The sequence below is a fragment of the Lottia gigantea genome, assembly GCF_000327385.1.
Source record: "Lottia gigantea unplaced genomic scaffold LOTGIsca_51, whole genome shotgun sequence".
Classification (NCBI taxonomy): domain Eukaryota; kingdom Metazoa; phylum Mollusca; class Gastropoda; family Lottiidae; genus Lottia; species Lottia gigantea.
The window spans coordinates 996235-1019879 of record NW_008709752.1 but is presented as its reverse complement, the minus strand read 5'-3'; the positions used below and the strand labels follow the sequence as shown (position 1 = coordinate 1019879).

General features: G+C 33.9%; 2 protein-coding genes across 2 annotated transcripts; one reads left to right on the top strand and one right to left on the bottom strand.

Annotated features, from left to right (window-relative positions):
- Positions 1 to 10854: 10854 nt before the first annotated feature.
- On the bottom strand, positions 10855 to 13559 carry LOTGIDRAFT_234476 (hypothetical protein; the record flags this gene model as incomplete). Its single annotated transcript, XM_009062428.1, has 4 exons — positions 10855 to 11237; positions 12100 to 12225; positions 12455 to 12592; positions 13462 to 13559. Coding segments are annotated over 4 exons (718 nt in total), but the record flags the coding sequence as incomplete, so codon positions are not given.
- Positions 13560 to 20476: 6917 nt separating this feature from the next.
- On the top strand, positions 20477 to 21771 carry LOTGIDRAFT_165411 (hypothetical protein; the record flags this gene model as incomplete). The annotated part of the gene is made up of 2 exons (XM_009062427.1): positions 20477 to 21040; positions 21391 to 21771. 2 exons carry the CDS (start codon positions 20477 to 20479, stop codon positions 21769 to 21771), a joined length of 945 nt encoding a protein of 314 aa, XP_009060675.1.
- Positions 21772 to 23645: the final 1874 nt, after the last annotated feature.

The following is a 23645-nucleotide window of genomic DNA, read 5'->3' as shown; positions in this document are numbered from 1 at the left end:
CCCGAGTAAGTTAGACCATTTACCTCTGTTTTGGGACCAATAATTAAATACCAAAAACCTAAATAATTTGCCTGGTTTAAAATCTTTAGCAAGTGGTTATATTTTCTGCTTTCTCAATAAAATATCTAAAATCTGTCTTTTCACATTCTGAACATTTAAATTCTCACACTGAAAAATATTGAAATACTCATGGTTAATTATAATTTTTTTTAAAAACAGGAATCATACAAATTCAAATATACATCATAATTTTATACAAATGATTGCAGTTCTAATAGAAAATAAGTTTTGTTTGCTTTACCTTTTAGTATTTGATAACCTTTTGTTTAAATTGACCTAATTTCAGTTCTTTTAGAAAACCATAGTACATGTATCTAAAAAAAATTATATCTTCACCTGCTTTGTCTTTGTTAGGGTTGAAATATAGTTGATCAATGTGAAGTGAAGTGGTAGAACATAACCATTTTTTATTGATGTATAAATCATCCTTTGCTCTATTAGCACCTTTAAAAATTACTTCTTCCTTCAATAACTAATTTCACCCATACCACCACACCCCCACCCCACAGAGGTAAATGGTCTGAACAAATTATTGAATTTGAGTTCTGCTAAAATCGTTGTTACTAGCGGCAGAACATACCCACCCTTTGACTCTCTGTGGCTGGATTTGTGAGTTAGGCATTCATCTCAGTGATTCATAATGGCTAATATTGTTTATTTATAAGATATCTCCCTATAATAAGTGGTGATAGTGAGAAAGTGCCGCTCAGCTGTGACACATATCTGATATGGGTGCAGTGTATAAATGATCCAAGTTCTAACCATGCTTTTCCTTGTTATTCTTTAGTCACAATATTTTCGATTGTGTAATAGTGTATATAGTTGGTCTATATATGTTGTATGGTGTATGTTGCTCAGTTGGTGTATGTTGCTCAGTTGGTGTATGTCCTTGTGTTTGTTTATATGTACTGAGTTGTTTTTAATTGAATTTTGTCTTAGTCATTAGTGTTCATTAGTTGTCATTTATGTTCATTTTGTTACCTCAGTGTCACACAGTTGTTCAGTTTGAGTCAAACAGGAAAGATAGGAAATTTAATATTTTATAATAAGGAAACTTCTAGGACTTAGGAGTTTTGTTCACTTGAACGGTTAAAGAGTTTCTACAAACAGAATTATGAAGTTATCAAATGATGTCTGTAAATAAACTTGTATATATAAAGCTAGTCTATTAATATATCCTCTTCCAAAGAAAGAACCCCGTTACATAATTGGCGCCCAACGTGGATTGGATTGGAATTTCGGTAATTTGGAATTGAAATGAAATTGATTTTCATTGAAGTGAATGTTCGCTGGATTTAATTTATATTGGATTGATTTTTTGTGTCTTTTCGCGTGTTGGTGTCGGTAATAACAGGCCTGCAACGTTTTTGGTGACTATTTTGTGACTTTCAATGCAATTTTTTTTTGTCTTTGATGTGTGAATGTGTTTGAATACCTGGGGACGCCTAGGTTTTGTTTATTTTGTATCATTATTTTTTTGCATTTTCAATAATATTCTGTAACTTTATCTGTGAATTGTGATAATATAATATATATTTGTATGTTTATTTAAAAAACTATGTATTGCTATATTTATGTCATTGGTTTATAGTGCTATATTTGTAAATAAGTATTGTAAGTAAGTTATGATAATTGGTGTTTCAGGGTCGATGTTTAATGCTATCTTATTGGTTATTTGTAGTTTATTTGTAGTTTTGATGATGGCAGAGGGAGGTGATAGTACAGTTGATGAGTTGGTAGTTCAGTTTCAGACGATGTTATCTGGGTTAAGTCCTGCTAATAGAGATCGAGTTATTTTGTCATTGATTCCAACAGAGTCAGAGGTAAAGTTTCAGTCGTCGGTGCCCGCATTTTGCCCTAAACCTAATAGTGTTTCGGGGAATACTCAAGTTTCTGTTTCAGATACCTCATGCGGGACTAATAAGTATAATATATCCCCTTTACCGTTAAATTATTCAACGCCTTCAGACACTAAAACGAATACTGTTTCGTTTAGTTCCCCTCCACACCCGTCACCAGCACCACAACCACAACCCTATTTTAGTAGATCAACAGTTTCAAATCATACGTATTTCCCTCAATCACAAACACAATGGAATAATCATCAAACACCATTAGTTTTACCAAGGCTTTCAGTATTTTCAGGTGATTCCAGCAAAGATGTTACATTTGAACAATGGAAGCTTGAGATATTGGGCTTGCAAGCTGAAGGTATTTATTCTCAATTAGCTATATTGAATGCTGCAAGACGCGCAGCGAGGGGTACAGCTGCGCAATTGTTGGTAAGTTTGAATCCACAGACTATAGATCAACTTGTGTCAAGTTTGGAACCACTTTTTGGAGAAATTTTATCTGCCGAGTCCCTTATGACCAAGTTATATGCAGCTTCTCAGAAGGAAACAGAATCCACTTCGACGTGGGCGGTAAGACTACAACACATTGTTTTACAGTTAAAATCGGGTAATATCTTATCGGAACCGGCTGCATCACATATTTTAAAACATAGGTTTTGGACAGGTTAGAGTAATAGTGCTGTACGAACATGCACTCGCCATTTATTGGACATGGATATGTCTTTTGAGGCATTGACTTTATCTGTGAGGCAAACCGAGTTAGAGCAAGGCATAACTCGGGGAGCTCCAGCAGTTTCAGCACCAGGTATTTCCGCTGTGACGTTGGCCAGTAGCATACAGCAATTGGAGTTGTTGCGGACTGACATTAAGGGTATATCTAATAGAGTAAATACTTTGGAGACTTCATTTTCAAAACCAAGGTTTTACAATCAACAGCGGTACAGGCCTCAAAATCAATCGCAATCTTTTCCAAATATTGTGACTTGTGCATCATCTAATCTGTTACAACCCCCCACTGCATTATCATCAACTGTACCTATTAATGGGCAGTTCAGGTCTAACACAGCTTTTACGTGTTGGCAGTGTCAGCAACCAGGACATAAGCGAATAAATTGTCCTTTTAACCACCAAGGGCCTTCTCCGGGGGACAGACAGTAGGTCCTAATTTGCAACGTTCGAGTCCCAAGATAAGACTAGATGGTTTAGTGGGTAAGGCAAATGTTACGCGAGTGGACATCGCAGATAAAAGTACTTTTGCTTTGTTGGACACTGGGTCAATGGTGTCAACTGCTGATACTTTTTATTACAATTCGTACCTTTCAGAGTACCCCTTATATCCTCTGGGTGATATTTTAGACATACGCCTGGCAGGTGGTCATAGTTTACTGTACAGTGGTTATATTGAAGTTCCTTTCCACATACCTTTCTCTAGTTTATACATTTCAGCATTATTTCTGGTTATTCCATCTTCTAGAGTTAATAGAGAGGTGCCTATTGTGATTGGAACCAATATTTTGGATAGAATCCCAAGTGAAGATATCCAAGGTCTCGATAGTTCATGGAAATCTGCTATTTCTTTCCTTAACACACAGAAGGGCGAAAGTTTTAAAGTTTTTCCAGTTAAAACCAATAAATCTGTAAGGGTATATCCGAATTCTACTACTTTCATATCATGTTCAGCAAATGTTTCAAGTCCTGTTCCTGGTTGTCATTTTTTCGTTTCCAACGATATTTCGACACCAAGTTCTTTACATGTCTTACCAGGTATTGTTCAAAGTCGTTTTTCATCACAGCCAACCAAACGCTTTAAGGTGAGGGTTCAAAATTCGTCTAACAAAACGGTCACTATCCCAGGGAAATCTGTTTGTTGCAATTTACAGCAAGTTCAGATAGTTGATCCGATTGTTTCTGATGCTCACGATTTTGTTGTCAAGTTCAACCTTGAATCTTTAGATAATGCATTTACTGAAGAAGAACGATTCAGATTAAGGGAGCTCCTTTGCAAGTATAAGGATATTTTTGCAGAAACAGATTTAGAGTTGGGAAAAACTGATCTTATTCAGCATGAGATCAACTTAACAGATAATGTTGCTTTTAAGGAACGGCATCGTAGGATACCCCCGTCCATGTATCAGGAGGTGAAGCAACATCTCAAGGACATGTTAGCTGCGGGTGTGATTCGTCCTTCATCTTCGCCATTTTCTTCTGGGGTTGTGTTGGTAAGAAAAAAAGATAACTCTTTACGATTCTGCATAGATTATAGGAAGCTTAATTCTAAAACAATCAAAGATGCTTATTCCCTGCCCCGAATTGAAGAAACATTAGATTCTTTACATAGAGGTAGATTTTTCAGTTGTTTGGATCTGAAAAGTGGGTACTGGCAATGTGAAGTTGCTGAGAAGGACAAGTACAAAACAGCATTTACGACAGGTTCGCTTGGATTTTACGAATTCAACTCGATGCCTTTCGGATTAACGAATGCGCCGGCAACGTTCCAGCGTTTGATGGAGCGTTGTATGGGGGATTTAAATCTCGTAAGTTGTTTAATTTATTTAGATGATGTCATTGTATTTAGTAAAACCTTTTCTGAACACCTCTCACGTTTGGAATCTGTCTTTCAGCGTCTTCGTCAACATAATTTAAAGTTAAAGCCTTCCAAATGTTCTTTTCTGCAATCTTCGATAAAGTATTTGGGACATGTGATTTCAGAAGACGGAGTGCACACAGACCCGGAGAAGATTTCGGCATTGTTAAAATGGCCAGTTCCTCGAAATGTTGATGAGGTAAGAAGTTTTTTAGGTTTCTGTGGATATTTCCGTAGGTTTGTGGATGGATATGTGTCTATTGCACGACCACTAACTTGCCTCCTTTCTGGTGATAATCCGGGGAAACGTAAGCGTGGAAAACGCAAATCTTCTTTAAATTCAGGTGAATTTGTTTGGGGAGCAGAGCAGCAGCAGGCCTTTACTGACCTAATCCAATGTCTTACATCAGCCCCAGTTCTAGGATTTGCTGATTTTTCCCAGCCATTTGAATTGCACACGGATGCATCTTGTTCGGGACTTGGAGCAGTGTTATATCAAACCCAGAATGGCAAGCGCAGAGTGATAGCCTATGCAAGTCGTTCGTTATCTAAATCGGAGCAACAATATCCAGCAAATAAACTAGAATTCTTAGCTCTTAAGTGGGCTGTTACTAAGAAGTTTCATGAATATCTGTATGGGAATAAATTCTTGGTAAAGACGGACAATAACCCGTTGACATATGTTCTTTCCACAGCGAAATTAGACGCCACAGGGCACAGGTGGTTGGCTGAGTTGTCAGCGTACAATTTTTCAATTGAATACCTTCCCGGTGTGAATAATGTCGTCGCTGATACATTATCCAGATCTCCTGTGTGTGTTGATTCAGCAGTGGTTTCAGCTGTAGCAAATTATCATAATATGGATGTTGGTAAAATTGAAACTCTTTGTATGTCAGTTGAGGTTGTCGATTCTTATCTTGCAGCAACTCCAACATCACAAAGTCTATCTTCTTCGTTTATAGAGAGTTCGAAGATTGGCGAATCGCAGCTTGATTATGCCCATATTCGTAATGTCATTGATTTGGTAAAGAGTGGTATTTGTCCAGATAAAAAGTTCTTAAGTTCTTTAGATAAGGAATCGAAAGCCATTCTACGTAATTTTGATTCTCTGGTTATTCAGAATGGAATTTTACATCGTAAAGTTCAATCAGTTGATGGATCTGAACCAGTTTTACAGATGTTAGTCCCAGAACATTTTAGGGATGATGTTTTATTTTATGTTCATGACAGAGTTGGGCATATGGGAAGGGAAAGAACTTTGGGGTTGTTAAAATCACGGTTTTTCTGGCCAGGTATGACGAAATCTGTTGAGAACAAAGTTAAATTTTGTGATAGGTGTATACGACGTAAATCCCCGAATCTTCCAGAACGTGCACCTTTAGTTAGTATACAATCGTCTGAGCCATTGGAGCTCGTTTGTATGGACTTCTTGTCTCTTGAAGCCTCTAAGGGTGGCATCGAAAATATATTGGTGATTACTGATCACTTCACTAAATTTGCTGTTGCTGTGCCCACCAAAAACCAATCTGCTAAGACTACAGCCAGAGCATTACTTAACAACTTTATTCTTCCTTATGGCATTCCTTTGCGGTTGCATTCAGATCAAGGAAGAAATTTCGAAGGTTCAATTATCAAGGAGGTTTGTGCTATTCTGAACATTAAAAAATCACGTACCACTCCATATCATCCAATGGGGAATGGTTTAACTGAGCGATTCAACCGCACACTTCTAAATATGTTGGGTACGTTGACTTCAGAACAGAAAGTCAATTGGAAAGACCATGTTTCGTTGCTTCTATATGCATATAATTCGACTCGACATGAAACAACAAATTTCAGTCCCTATTTCTTGATGTTTGGTCGTCATCCTAAATTATTGGTGGACATATTGTTTGGAATTTCATCAGATAATTCAACCATTTCACATACTTTATTTGCACAACGTTTGAAATCAAGGTTATCATCAGCTTACAACATTGTACAAAATAATATCAGTCTGGCACAACATAAACAGAAGATGTTATATGATGTAAGTCAACGAGGATCAGCACTAACGGTAGGTGATCTGGTATTGGTAAGGAATGTCAGCATAAGGGGGAAACAGAAATTGGCAGATAAGTGGGAAGATGTTCCCTACACAGTTGTTGATAAACCTGATACTAGTATTCCTGTTTATATTGTCCAAAAACAAGGAACAGATTCACAACGTACATTACATAGAAATCTTTTACTTCCAATTAGCAGTAGTGGTAAACCTATTCCTAAACCCAGATCTTCTTCTACTGTTTCTAATTTTTCCCCTCCAGACTCTCAAGACTTCACACAAACCATAGATGAGACTCCAGCATCTTCAGGTAAGTATAACGACATTTCTTCGGAAAACACGCTTCAGCCTCAACCTTCGTTTCCAGTTCCTAAAAAAAGAAATCGAAAGAAACCAGATTGGATGAAAAATAGTGATTGGGTGGTTTTTGTTTAACTTCGTATGTACATATTATATTTACATAAATAACAATTTATATTTCAAATCATATACCCTACCTTGTGTTCACTTCTCATCCCCAGCCATTATTTCAATAGACCTCTTGCAAGTTCACTCTACGGGAAGTTGGTAAAGTTTAATCGGTTGTACTTGGTTTAAAGTGTCGGGACGCCACTTTTTTGGAGGGGGGGATAGTGTAATAGTGTATATAGTTGGTCTATATATGTTGTATGGTGTATGTTGCTCAGTTGGTGTATGTTGCTCAGTTGGTGTATGTCCTTGTGTTTGTTTATATGTACTGAGTTGTTTTTAATTGAATTTTGTCTTAGTCATTAGTGTTCATTAGTTGTCATTTATGTTCATTTTGTTACCTCAGTGTCACACAGTTGTTCAGTTTGAGTCAAACAGGAAAGATAGGAAATTTAATATTTTATAATAAGGAAACTTCTAGGACTTAGGAGTTTTGTTCACTTGAACGGTTAAAGAGTTTCTACAAACAGAATTATGAAGTTATCAAATGACGTCTGTAAATAAACTTGTATATATAAAGCTAGTCTATTAATATATCCTCTTCCAAAGAAAGAACCCCGTTACAATTGCTCTAGTTCCCATGACTTTTCACACAAATACAATAATATGTATTGCCATCCACCAGTCATATAAAGAGATTTTCTATTTGGCATCAATAGAATTAAATTATTGCCAGAAATCGACCGATTATCACCAATTTAATGAATTCTTAAACTGTACAATTTTAGAAAAAATAAGAAATATAATAATACTGGTTGCCTCCCATATAGTACATTTTCAATATTTTATTTTTTAAAATGATTCAAAACGGAATGCGATACATCAATGTTGGATGGTTTAAAGTTGACAGAAAATTACTTATCCATATCTTGAGGTTAATAGCCGACATTCTCTTTCTCTGGTCATTTCGGGCCCCAGCGTCTATTGATCTGTTTACTTAGTTGGATTTGAGATCAACTAATAAACACTGTCGTGGGCTATGTTCACTCATACGAAACACATTGTCAACTCAACTTGATGCATTCGGTAGCATTCTCAATACCAATCGTATTGCATCGTACCCCATTATCTCTTATATTTGTGATTTTATGTCAGTCACATTCTAGCAAGTTAAATGTAATCGAAGAAGTTTGAATTATCATCAGACTCAAATTTTAATCCCATATTTCAGTTAAAATTCTACTTATAGATTTTAATATTCTTCTCCCCCACTTCTCGACAATTATTGAATTCACTCTATATAGAGCACTATATTTAGCATGTTATTATGTTGTGTTCCCTATTGATAAAGGCAAACTTGAAATTCATTTTGGTGCTTTGATACTAGTTAGCTTAACTTGTAGCGTTTCTAATCAGCTTTACTCACTGACCAACTAGTAAGCGTTACTCACACTGAGCGAGTTAATTCACTGAGCAACTAGTCATCTTTAGTCACTAAACAACTAGTCAGCTTAATTTACAGAGCAACTAGACAGCTTAATTCATTTAGCACTGAGCAACTAGGCAGCCTAATTCACTGAACAACTTGTCAACTTTATTCACTGAACAACTAGTCAGATTAATTCACTAAGCTGCAAGTCAGCTTTAAGGAATACGACGAATGTTTATGTTGATGCACTGCATATATATCCATTGTGTGTAAAAAAAATTTCAGAGAGATTTTCTGTTGCTGTGGATAGCATTGAAACCTTTGTAATCTACTGAAAGCTACAACTGATCATGAGAGTAATTTTCAGTTTGTTTCATTCATTCTTTGTTTTGTATCAACAATAAAACTAAAGTCGTTAAGAAGATCTGATTCCAATATTGCAAGATTTCTAATCAAACACTGATTATTTCATTTCAACATTACATTGCAACTCGTCTTTATTAGAGACCTAACACCCATTAAAAATACCTACATAAACCACTTGCATTGATTTGAAATTTTAATTCAGGTTTAAGATTTGTACAGTGTTGACCTTCGTCGTAGCAGCAGCTCTCTTGGGAGTAGATATAACCCAGAGTGGTCGCTGTAACCTGCACCAGAGCAATAAGACGTGGGTCGTATATATGTTGAAAGGGGACTGTACCTACTACTATTAATGTAACAATGTAAATGAACATGTGAGAAGACCATGTAAAGCCGATGAAACCTACAACCCCTGGATTGGAAAATGTGTTTCTTATACTGAAAATGTCGACTGTGATATTATTCCTGACTACTATGCCAAAAGTTAATCGATTCTAAGTTCTGTGATTGCCCACGAATACCACCCATCACTGGTTATTGCTGAAGATAAAAGTTTAACACGAAACCTCATTTCACTGCTAGTATCAATCATTTTGAAACATGAGAAATCTGATTACACAAGATTGTCAAGTCAAAAGTTTACGTAAGGAAGCGACAGTCTCTTTTCAATTAAGGCATTAAGTCGATTTACGCCCAAGACAATATTTGAGTATGAAAAAAAGAGATTTTTTTTATATTATTTGTTTCATTTTATGTATGTTTTATTATGTGGATTTTATTAAAAGTTCTGACTTTCCGAAAAGGCACTGGGAAAACATCGAAATTTCATGCAGTTTGAAATAAATGGTGGAACCGCAGACGTGATATAAATGGTGTAGGGCAGGGGTTTTCAACCCTTTTCTTTCTAATACCCCCTTGTTCTAATACCCCCTTGTATTAACAATTGTCAAAGAGAACAACTCAAGGATTATTTGCAACAAGTTTGGCTTGATTGGAAATTTGTTTTTGTTTTTTCATGAAAACAGTGCATATAAGTCTATTGAGACTAAGTGTCATCTTGGACCGGGTCAACGGACAAAAAGGGGCGACCTTTCGACTCTTTAAAATGCAAAGCAGTTTACTTAATGGGGGAATCGTGGCATTTTTGTATGAAGTGAAGTCGACGTGGTTCCAAAATATGCTTATATCACATAAGGCTCTAGTGACGTCATCAAACTTTTAGTTTTAGTGGAATTGCAGGAAACATAGACGTCTGATAAAAAATTGATAAAACGGTACAATGATTATTCACATATAACCGCTGTGTGAACAATCCCTTATTCTCGTCATAAGAGACTAACAACCTCCCTTTGCTGACTATACGTCACCATTTGATATATCCAATCAGGAATCTCGTAATATTTGGATGGTGATTGAAAATGGCGGCCTTCATTGAATCATAGGAAACTTTTGCAGATTCGCACCAACCGCTTGTATTGGTTGTGAAACTTTACAGAAAGGTACACGTGCCCTTAATATTTATAAAAAAAATTCTAACGCTTCCTTCCATTATAAATTAATTTTCAAAGCTTTCAGGTATGATTTTCCCCAGTAACGACGAAATGAGAGGGGGCATAACTCATTTGCGTAGTCGTACTTGCTTCGTCAAGTCATTGATTCGCAAGTCATTTGGAATGAATGTGAATATTATACGATATTTTCATTCTTGCTCTGAAGACTATCAAAAGCTGTTTGGCAATTTGACAACAACTCAACCATGAACTTTGAGATTTAAAAGAAAGTAAATTTAATACTTCAAATTTTCGTGTCTGGTTATTCAAACATTTTTTGCAAAATTTAGTTTGAAGGAAAATAGTTCAATCAATAATTAAAATGAAATTAAATAATATTCTCGACCAATCGAAATTATTAACAAGAATATGGCATTGTGAGAGCAACGGTTGCTAAAGGAACATGCTTAAACCCATGTTGGTCAACAATTGAAATGACGACTCGTCCTTTTTTAGACTCTGCTATATATTGACAAGATATTTATTATGTTGAAATTGAAATTTCCTATGACGCCTATCTCAATTAAAACATGTAACAACAAAATAAATTACTATTTCGTTTTAATAATATGAACTATTTATTTCCAAATTTAAATACAATTCATATCAATCTTGTGGAAAATGTCACTTGACTCATCATCATCATCAAATTCCGTTTGTTTCGTGTCAAACAGAGTACAAATCGCACTATAATAGAAAGTTACACATTTTTTATTCTCCGCACAAAGTTTCTTGCACTTATCCAAATCTTTGTTAGGAAAATATTCGATTTGAATAATTGGAAGACCGTAATTTCGACAGGATCCACCTAAATGCAACCAATCTGTACATTCAGCGGTTGTGTTACATTTCTTCTCACACTCTGTTTCATTCTCAATGCTAATATAGATTCTGTTGAAACCTTTTGCTAAACCAGTTGCTGTGACCTTCTCGAACATACAGGGACCTGACAAAATGTGAAGATATCAGTTTAGGATCGTCACTGGGATATATACATATATATTTAAATAAGTTATAATAAGTTAACAGTTGATCCAGTGTATAGATGACGAATTGTAGCCTGAAACATAAGGCTAAATAATATGAAAGGCAACAAATATCATTTCATAAGTTTACACATCAATACTAATAGATAATGCTCGTTTGGCAGAGTTCCCTGAAAGGAGCATTCCGCAAATTTGTGAAAAAGATACACCAAAATATGTATCTGAAAGTTTTAAATAAATAAATCCAGCCGCTAATTTTTTAATGCCAAAACTATTTATAAAAAAAGCTCGTTATGCTTTTTGGAAATTGTTAGAAAAATACTCTATGGATTTAAGTAAAACAAAACCGCCTATATTGTAGATAAAAATATGTCTCCTACGTATTCGAAAGTTTCAAATAATACTAGACCTGTTAGTCACAGATCAATTTCCAACGAACAAACGCCCTGCAATTACCGAAAACAATACAGCTTCGAGCTCAACTCGAAAGCTGTAAATATCGAGCCATTATAAAGCCAAACACCAAAATTAGGTCGAAACTAGGTTAACATCTAGTACTCTCCGATTTTAATCGATATTAAACAAATTTAGTTTGATCAAGTAGACACATAGATATAATTATACTTTAGAAATATTGTAAGGTATAATTTACGACATTTTTGTTGCTAATACATTTTAACATAAAAGAGGAATGCAATATACCAAGTTTTGCATGTTCTACCCTATAGTTTACTGCAAGTGAGAAATTTTGATAATTTGGACAAATATCACGCTTGAGTTATGTAATATCCCTATATAACATATAATGTATAATTACTATACCTGGTCCACAATTCAAACCATTTTCCTGTAATTCAGACCCCTCTGGACACGAACAGTTATAACTACCAGGTTCATTTTGACACTTATCTTCACACAATCCATTATTGGTTGCACATTCATCTATATCTGAAGAAAACAGCAGATACATGACTAGGGCTGTAAACAGCATTGAGCGTGGCCCGAAATAAATTGCCACTACACTAATGAGGCCTTTTTTGAACTTTGAGTCTTGTGTAACTCTTTAAGATTTCCAGGTTTTCTGTAGATAAGTTGACCAGACTCATAAAAAAATAAAATAAAAATGTCGTCCTTTGTCCACTCCAGCAATAATTTCTATAGGAGATAGAACCATTACCCTGACAGGAAAATACCGAGCCTCTCGATTTACAATCGATGTCCAGACTCATTTCATATCCCTTTTTACACTGACATTGCTTAGTTTTATTATTCTCTCCTGAACACACCGCATTGGCTGGAAGTTCACCATCACAAACTAAAATGAATAAATATATAATCAGCTTATAATGTAGGTATGAGAACGACCCAACATCACATGGGGACTGGGAAATACAGTAAACATAGATAGAAAAAGAAACAAAGCAACCAATGAATAAATAGGTAAATACTGTGAGCTGCGACATAATTATTATTTTGACTAAGTGTATCTTTATCACGTCATTTTCAGCTTCGATTGTTTCGTTATTAGATATTTGTTTTCCACGGGTTTTATTTAGATAGAAAGATAGGACAGCGCACTTAGGCGATAACTGATTTGAGCATTCGACGTTTTGGAGTCCATCTACCTACATTATTTTATTAAACGGACTCGGGCTCACTACTACAGTCTTTCGTCAACTCAAACTAAAGCCGAATCTCTGCATTCAGACTAACATCTAATTTTCAACGTAAGGCTATTCTTACTGTTCACCTTCGGACTAACATCTCATTTACACAGTAACGCTATATTTTTACCGTTCACATGCAGACTAACATCTCATTTACACAGTAACCGTTCACATGCAGACTAACATCTCATTTACACAGTAACGCTATATTTTTACCGTTCACATGCAGACTAACATCTCATTTACACAGTAACGCTATATTTTTACCGTTCACATGCAGACTAACATCTCATTTACACAGTAACGCTATACTTACCGTTCATATTCAGACTAACATTGTGACCTAGGCCAGTGCTTTCATGAGACTATGTTCTCATCACCATCTAACACTAACATCTTATTTACGCTGTAAGGCTATACTAACCGTTCACATTCGAGCTGGCATCTAATTTACACCGCAAGGCTATACTTACCGTTCACATTCAAACCAACTTCTAGTTAACACCGCCATACTTACCGTTCACATCGTCTTCACAATGTTCAACGTCAGACTCTACTAAAACTAATGCGACCACAATAACGGCGAACACACCCAATACTCGAATTGAAAGCATGATTACTGTATACAAATTATTGTATGAAGCAATGATGAAATGAGTCAGTATTTATACAATTAATGTCAACTCATTAGACAGGTCTTTATTTATCTTTTCATCTTTATTTAAATATATTGTACAGCTGTGATTTGTGAGTTGCCAATGATTTTTTTTTTCTAAACAATTTTTTTATTCATATAAATATGAAAATGATTGGGGAACAGGCTTTCGTCTATACAGCCCCGTAGCCAAGGAGGAGGGGCAAAAATGTACTGGTCGCTTTTTTAAAATACACCTTTTCTTTTTCCTGCAACCAATGCGACACCAAAATGAAAATGTTGATTTGGATTTCAGGTTTCGTTTTGCGTTGGTACTTAGTTTATCATATTCCTTATTTCTATTTCATAGAAGATTGAGATTATTACATCATTCTACACGTGCTACTAAACTCATGCTCCCTGTCACACCTGTTATACCTGGTATGGGTTGTTCATTTCTTTCCTCAGACCAACTGGTAGTCGCTGGACCATGGTGAGTTGAATGAGCCGGGATGGAGATGACCCTGGATTTGGTCTAAATGATCTAGAGCTGGCCAGTGGTGTACCTCAGACCAGCTGGTGGTCGCTGGACCGTGGCGAGTTGAAATTATTACATCATTCTACACGTGCTACTAAACTCATGGACAGCTGGGTCCTTATCACACCTGTCACACCTGTCAAACCTAGGCCCGTAGCCCCTTCCCCCACCCCCCTTAGAAAATAGTACCGGTCGCTTTTTTGAAATACACCTTTTCATTTTCCTGAGTGAATAAGAGTAAGTGCACCAGTCAGCTGCTCTTGCATTGTCGATCATATGATGAGTATTTCGATATTTTGATTTTACATAACGAAAAATAAGGTTATGGCTTTCAGAGCTGCGTTATGCGAAATGGTTCAAATGGTTCAACAAAATACTAAGTATTCTTATCTGTAGGCCTACTTAAGAACTGTTTTTAAATATCTTTCTGCTTATACTTAGCTGAGGATGAAACCAGATATCATAGCTTTTCATAACATTTTTAAATTTAATTACACTGGAATAGACAATTTGATACAATTGAGTTCGTTGAAAATCATAAAAAGTCTGCAGTAAAGCGTCGTTGGTAACAAAATTATTGGTCTGATACTGGATTGTAATAGACATGTATTATCCTACAATGTATTCGTATGAATCAAACAACCCAAAGTAGGAAAAATTGATAAAAAAAAAAAACCAGAAAGTTAACTTGGACGTATTTGTTCAACGTTTTGCCATCAAACAAAAAACCGCAATGAAAACGTAACGTATTATAACTGTGTTTTAACAAAAAATAATCTCGAAACGAGGTTTATAATGCAAATTACGTCATCAATTTATAAGATGGCAACGTCATTGTGAACGAATAGCCTATGTGACGTCGTATGAATGAATAGCCTATGTGACGTCGTATGAATGAATAGCCTATGTGACGTCGTATGAATGAATAGCCTATGTGACGTCGTATGAATGAATAGCCTATGTGGCGTCAATTATCAAACAATATATGATCACAAAACTGACACCAAAACTGATCCCATAATTCTAATAAGAAAACCACCTTTCCCTGCTAATCAACCGCCCTCCACCAACTTTACCAGCATAATCACAATTTAGTCAACTTCCCACCACCAATGCTTTATCAGTACATTTACAATTTACTCAACAGCCCCGAATCAACGCGTTACCGGCATATTTCCAATTTACTCAACCGCCCAACACCAATGCTTTACGAGTATATTAACAATTTACCCAACTTCCTTCCACCAACACTTTACCAGTATCGAAGTGTCCTTTCTTTTTTTTTCTTTTTTTTCGAAATTTACACACCCTCCTGAGCCTAGTTCGCAGTAGTTGCAGCAACCATTCAACTTCTCTAGACCTTACGTAGTGGCAACGTGTTCCTTAAATATATATTGGAACATTTTTACAAAACCGGAACTGCCACAGTTTAACATGTGCAAAAAGTCGAAAATCGGCTCTAGAAGGCGCATTTTTGCATCGATTTTCTTCGGGTTTTCATTTTTACAATCGACGTGTAATTTCTGACCTGATAGCTTTTGAAAAATTACGAAATCCGAAAATCCGATCAAATTTTTCAATTTTTTTGCAACTTTTTGTTTTTGCATCGATTGATCTGAAATCTTAAATGAAAAGAGACTTCACTAATGTAAATAATATGATACAGTCAATTTTGTACGCCATTTCCGCTTTAAGACAGGAAAACGACTGAATTTCAAATCAACTTCCGGTTGAATAACTTCCGGTGTAATTTAAATAGGCCAACGAAATTTATGCTGATCGGTAGGCAGAGTTATGACAAAAAAACGAAGAAAATAAAATCCGGACCAGAAGTAATATTTTGGCTATTTTCATATTTGTCCTCCGACATCTACTTCCGGTTTTATGGATGTCCGAAAACAGCCAAATCCGCCACTTTAGACTGCTCTAGTACGTGACCTAATTAAAAATTAGAAAGTTAATTTTTTCGGATTCTTAATGTGCTTTTCATACTTTCTCCAGAGATATATAACAATCTTTTTTTAAAGCAAAATTGAAATTCTTGATTTTTTCAAATTCGATTGTTTTTTTTACAATATTTCTGTCTCTTTGAGCTTGGTGTTATGTATATGTTATGACTTATTTGATGCAGAACCATGTAATTTGAAACACAAATATACAATTTGAATATGAATTCACCTATAACAAAAAAATACAGGTGGGCATGGCACATCCGGGTTGAATTACTAATTATTTACATTTTGGGGAAGGGGCATAACTCGCATATAATACATTTGTTCAAAAAGAACTTTGCACACAAGTAATAGTTCCAAAAAAAGGAACGGGTTTTAACATTTGGTTATTTTCATTTTTCGATTTTGACCTTTGTTGACCTATATCTTTCGACCTTTATGATGTAGAAGTTTGAAATTTGGTACGCAAGATAACATTTTAAATATCAATTAATTTATGTCAAATAAATGAGGTGGGCGTGCACATCCGGGTTAAATTACTCATTATTGACATTTTTTGGCCAGAGGCATAACTCTCAAAGAATACATTTGTTCAAAATGGAACTTTGCAAACAATTACCTCATGTTTTGAGCCACCTTGTATTAGAAGGTCAGATGTTCCAGCTTCATAGTTCCAAAAAAGGAACAGGTTTTGGAAATTCAAAATTTTCAATTTTTTACCTTGACCTTTATTGACCTTGACCTTTGTAGGATCAAACGTCATTGGCATTGGCTATCTATTTATACTTTTATATTAGCTGTCCTATGTCAACTTCTGGTTTTATAGCCATGTGCAATTTGAAATTTTGATGACTTATATCTCTTGATCTTGACCATTTGAGACCTTCTCCTTTACAAGATCAAAGGTCACTGACCTTGGCTATCTGCTGATACTTTCATTTGTGATGACTGGCGTCTACTACCGGTATTGGAATCTTCTAAACGATGAAAATTTCTCAACTTTGGACTGCTCTAGCACGTGACCTAATTAACCTAGAGGGTTAATTTTTTTGTTTCCTAATGTGCTTCTCATGCACTTTACATTGATATATAACAATCGTTTTTTTAAAGCAAAATTGAATTTTGTGATTTTTTCAAATTTGAGAGGTTTTTTTTTTAAACATATGTGTCTCTTTGAGTTTGGTGTATGTATATCTTATGACCTATTTGATGTAGAATCTAGAAATTTGGAACACAACTAGACATTTTGAATATGAATTCATCTATTACAAAAAAGTTGAGGTGGGCGTGGCACATCCGGGTTGAATTACTAATTGTTTAAATTTTGGGATACGTTTGTTCAAAAAGGTACTTTGCACACAAATACCACATCCTTTTGGCTAGTTTGTGTTAACAGCTCAGTTGTTTCAGCTTTATAGTTAAAAAAAAAGAACGGGTTTTAGAATTTCAATATTTTCAATTTTCGATTTTGACCTTTATTGACCTTAACTTTTGGAGGGTCATAGTTTATGACGTTGGTTATTTATTTTTAGTTTGTTTGATGTCCGATTGATATTATGCGATTTTGGCCTTCTTGACCTTCCCTTTAGCAAGGTTAAAGGTAATTGAGTTGTGAAATCTTGTAATATTATAATTGATGTAATTTGTGTCGGTGGGCGTATTTTGTCTTGCTTAACAAGCTATCTATGTTTTTCATAATTGCTACTAGTTAAGATTTAATACATCTGTATATATTTTGAAACTTGTAAAGCCTTGGCAAACTTAAGTCATGCCCTTGCAAATATAATAGAACATATTTTTCATCGTCTAACTGAGATTTTACTTCTGGTTGTTGGTTTTCCTGACGAAGTGCATGAATTGAACCTCTCGGGGGTGATAATAGTAGTATATGAGCTCATAGATTGGTCGGATTTTTCCAAATTCCATTTCATTTCATGGGAAAAATCCAACCAATATATGAACTCCCAAAAAACAAGACCTAAATTCCCTACATTTCATAAATTCTTACAGCAAAACACCCTACATGTCATAAAACATCCTAAATTCCCTACATTTCATACACCAAAAAAAAAAACACCTTCAATCAATTTCCTACATTCCATCAAAAAAAGCATATTAAAAATACCCTTATATAAAATAACATCCTTGTTTCGCTTAACATCCGGTTTTTAATAGCCTCGTTTTAAGTAATGTTATTTTTAGTCTAGAAACTTCTAGAAAAAAGGGAGATAACTCTTTTTTTTTTTCATTTAAAAATAGGATGAGTTTAATTACGAGCAACACAGATTCGAAGATTATTCGGGCGACGGTTTCTTTTCTTCATTATTTTTTCTAGGTAAAACAATAATTCCAAAAGTAGCTAGTTTTGTTTCAAAAAACAAATCACTCATTTCAACCGGAGCGAAAGCCATCGGCTCGAATCGCGGAAGCGGGAAAGAGTATAAGCGACACAGTGAAACAATCTAACGAGTTGAAAGAATTAGAACTAATAAGAGAACTTCGAAACAGGAGATTAGAAGAAAGGAAAGGAAAAGGTTTTAAAGTTATAGGATAAAAATGATTGTCGTTCACGCTCCAAAAACTTATTTCGGTTCAGGAGATATACAAAAATAATTGGGTTCTCTTCCTGGATTTCCATGGGCGAAATATCCCGGAGAAAAACATCTTCCCGGTCATAATTACACCGGTCCAGGTTCCAGGTTAGATCTACGATTAGACGAAAACGATAAACCCAAACCAGGGGAAGAACCAGTCAATAGAGTTGACGCCGCTGCGCTTAAACATGATATTTTATACAGAAACAAAGACATAAACTTCAGACACGAAGCAGACAGACAAATGATAATCGAACTTGAAAATATTCCAAATCCAACTTTCAAAGAGAGAATTGAAAGAGCATAAATCATTAAACTGTTAAAAGCAAAGATGAAATTGGGCATGGGATTAGAGGATGAAATTCACAAAGAATTTAGAAAAACTAAAAACTTTTTAAAAGTAAAAGTGTTTGAAAAAGATGAAATATGGTCAGCCGATTTAATTCATATGCCAGTCGAAAGAGGATTTAAATATTGCTTAACAGTTAAAGATTTATGTACGAGATATGTATGGGTTATTCCTTTGAAAAACAAAACGGGATTATCAGTCAAACACCCATTTGAAACGATTATGAAATAATCTAACCGACATCCAGAAAAACTGTGGGTAGATAAAGGAAGTGAATTTTATAACAAAAATATGAAATCACTTGGGTTTGAAATTTACAGCACGCATAACGAAGGTAAAGCTGTGGTAATAGAAAGATTTAACAGGACTCTAAAAAATAAATTATTCAAAAAGTTCACGGAATTGAAATCTCAAAAATGGCTTAAAATATTACCAGAGGTTGTAGATGAATACAATAACAAAATGCATTCATCTATAGGTGTCACACCAACACAAGCCTCGAGTAATCCAAATATTATAAAGTCAATTAACGCGCAACATAACTACGAAAATGAAATAAAGAATTTAAATATCAAACCCAAATTTAAAGTCGGAGATCGAGTTCGTATTTTCAAATATAAAAGCAAATTCGAAAAAGGTTACGTTGGATACTGGACGAACGAAATATTCATCGTTGATAAAGTAAATACCACATCACCTCCGACATATGAATTAATCGATCAAGACAAAGAACAAATCATAGGAAGGTTTTATCAAAACGAACTTCAAAAAACCGACTTTTAAAAATGAATGAATTCGATAGAAGATTAAGAGATGTAGACAAGCATTTTCGCTTTCTTAAATTTTAATTTATATTCAAAATATTATTGAATGTGTTTTATCAGAATGTAATACAATTTTTTTCAAACACAAACTACGTATATATTTAAAAAAAACCGACTTTTAAAAATGAATGAATTTCTCGATAAATATGGAACCGATACAACCACAAACTTTCAACTTATGAGATGGGCGAATGAGTTAAATATATCACCGTTTTATTATTGTATGAGAGATGAAATAAATGATCTGAAATATAAGAAAGGTAAATTTTACGCTATAACAAATATACATACTTCCGATCAAAAAGGAGTTCATCATTCTGCTTTGTACGAAGACTTTTATTTCTTCGATTCTTACGGATTAGAACCCACTGAAAAGATAATCCAATTGACTAATAAACCAATCAAATGTTCAACATTTCAAATTCAATTACCGGGAGAAAAGTTTTGTGGTCAGCTTTCACTTTGGGTTTTATATCAGTTGAGTTTAGGAAAACAATTCGAAGAAATTGTAATAAATTTAACTCAATAAAAATGGCGAATAAGTTTGGATTAGGTTTAGAAACTAAAAAACCTAACAGTACAGCGTGGATAAACCTTACTTTGTGGATCAAATCGGAGACACTCTTCAAGGTGATTTAGATATGAACAATTTTAGCATAACTAATTTAAAGTCTCCGGAAAACGATAATGACGCCGTTCACAAGAAATATTTACGGGAACAAATAAATTCAATTGAAGTAAATAAAAACCATTTAGAAGATAAAATAAGTAATGTGAAAAGATTCTTCAAACGTCAACTAAATAATAAAAATTTTGTTAATGATACTAAACTACAACAAGAGGTACAAAGAATTATAAGTTTTATTCAAAAAGAATTGGTCAACGTAGCGAACAAAACTGAGTTACGAAATTTAATTTCATTAATATCTAAATTAGAGGATAAGATTGCAAAACAAAAATTAGACATTCAACAATTGATAGATAACATTCCAGATGAAAATGAAGATACGTTTCAACAGAAATTAAATGCTCTGGAAACTAAACTTAACAGTGAATTACAAAAAGAACTAACAAATATTAAAAAACAAATACAAAACATAGATGATAGCGAAATCAAAACCTATATTCAACAACAAATACAAAACATAGATGATAGCGAAATCAAAACCTATATTCATCAACAAATACAGAACATTGATGATAGTGTTATTCAACAACAGATAACCACTATTAATAACCTATTTTGAAACAAGACAATAATATAGTCGCATTAGAAAAAAGTTTCTCAAAAAAGAATCATTCCAAAAAAAAAAAAAAAAATCTTCCATTTGGAGATTTGATTCGTGATGATGCTTTCATTACTGATAATATTGATAGATCAAAAGAGTATGAATATAAAAAATATGGATTTACAGCAAATATAAGAGTATATTCTGTTCCAAATTATCCTATTCACCCCTATTTTATTTTTGATAATGATGATCATTTACCTTATCAACCAATAGAATTTGTTTTCCGAGGAAAACTTTCAATTGAAATAACTTTTCCTTTTCAGGTAAAAATTGATTCAATATTCTTCAGACAAGAATCTCATATATCTCATGAAAAATTTAACGCTCGTAAAGTTCTTCAGTTTATCAATGATACAAAAAATGTAGAAACTAAAGAATTAGAAATTAACGATGAAAACACCAAGAGTGATCACTTATATGAAATTAAAACGAGTGGAAAATATATAGATAGATTTAGAATGTTAATCATAGCAGATAAAGAAGAAGATGAATTTATATTGAGTGATATTGATATGATATTGGAAACGGAAAGTCCAGTTAAACTGACTGATGGAGTTTGGGATCCTAATATTAAACACTTTCCATCTTTTGCTTTGTCAGAAGTTCACTTAATTCAATTACCTAAAAATGGAACTCGAAAGTAGACAAAAATACATGATAGAAAAACAAAACGAACTAAAAGAAAAACTAAAACAATTAAAAAACAACAAATTAATGCAGAAAAATATGGAGTAGAATCGATTCTGTTTTCAAAACATTAAGCACAGTTTTAACAGGAGGAATAACGGTGGCAACAGCCGTAACCGGTGGATTAATGCTTCCAATAATTGTCCCAACTGTATTAGCCGCGTTCACTGCCGTTCAAACTTCATCTTGTGGTTTGATTACTTTAGGTTTTACATCAAAACAGAAAGCTCATTATAAAAGGAAAACAGAAATTTTAAATACATATCTTAATAAATTGTTTATATTTTTCGAAAGATCGAGAGAAGACAAGAACATAACAGTTGAGGAATTAGAAAAATTCAATGAAATTTTGGATAAATTTGATGTAGAAATATCATCAATAAAAGTTAAAAATTCCTAGTTAAAAATAGATACTTAAAAAAAGAATGGATAAAATTGAATTTCAGACGATGAAACATTCATATCAAATGAACGTTTTTCCAATGTTATTGACCTTATCTCTGATGAATTTATAACATTTAAAGGACAAATTGAATTAGATGGAGAGATAACTCAAGATGGAAAATACATACAAGACATAAAATTTGTAGGTTTTAATACCATGACTTTTGTCAATTTCTTCTGGATGCTGATACTTCTGATTGGTATTTCACAGGAAAAATGATTATCCGTAAAAACAATTTCAAAGAAATAAAAAAGGGTAGTGGTGTTCTTGTGGATTGATCACTTTAGGTTTTACATCAAAGCTCATTATAAAAGGAAATTTTAAATGCATATCTTAATAAATTATTCATTTTTTTCGAGAGAAGACAAGAACATATCAGTTGAAGAATTAGAAAAATTCAATGAAAAATCATCAATAAAAATTCCTAGTTAAAAATAGATACTTAAAAAAAGATTGGATAAAATTGGAAATTTAAACGAACCATTATCTAAAACATATTTTTTATTGATATTCAATTCAATACCTAATATATTTTCAACCAAATTTAGTGAAAAAGATAAAGAAGAATTTGAATATATAATTGATGATGTAGCTGGAGTTTTTGAAAAAGAGGAGAATGAAATTAAAATATCAACCTCAAATAAGCTTTTTTCAGAATTAATCAAGAGAATAACTATTCTATTTAAGGATTTTAAAATTAAAGGCCAAATTGAAATAAATGGTCAAAAAAATCAAAAAGGAAAATACAAACAAGACATGAGATTATCTGGATTCAATGCTCAAACTTTTCAAGTTATTTATACAAAAATGCATTATACATCTAATTCCTCTGATTGGTATTTTACAGGAGAGATTATTTTCCGCAAAAATAATTTTAGAATAGTAGAAAGATCAAAAAAGGGAAGTGGTGTTAACCTACTTAAAAAGATAAATGAATACATACGAGAAAATTGTTACATACCAACCGATTGTTATTGTTTTATAAAGTGTGTAAATTACATCACGAACACAGATTTAACAAAGGAATTTCAAGATTTCATCAACAGTTTTCAAAAATCAAACAGAAAAGGAGTTATGACAACTGCTAGAATCTCTCAATTCAATAAGAAATTTAATACTAATTTTCAAATCTATAACCCTAAAGACAGTCATTTTCAACCAAAGAAAGTATTAGAGGAATTTGATTGGGTATTTTATTTACACAAAGAACATTTCTGTTTGATAAGAAGAAATAACAAAGCTTTGGGCATTAAAGAAATAGAAGATAATTACAATGAAAACACGTGGAGAACCTGCGAAGATGATGACGCGCTGACGAGTTTCACACAGTTAAAACTAAACGTTTTTTGACCATATCCGATAACTGTTTATTCGCATGGGATTGCG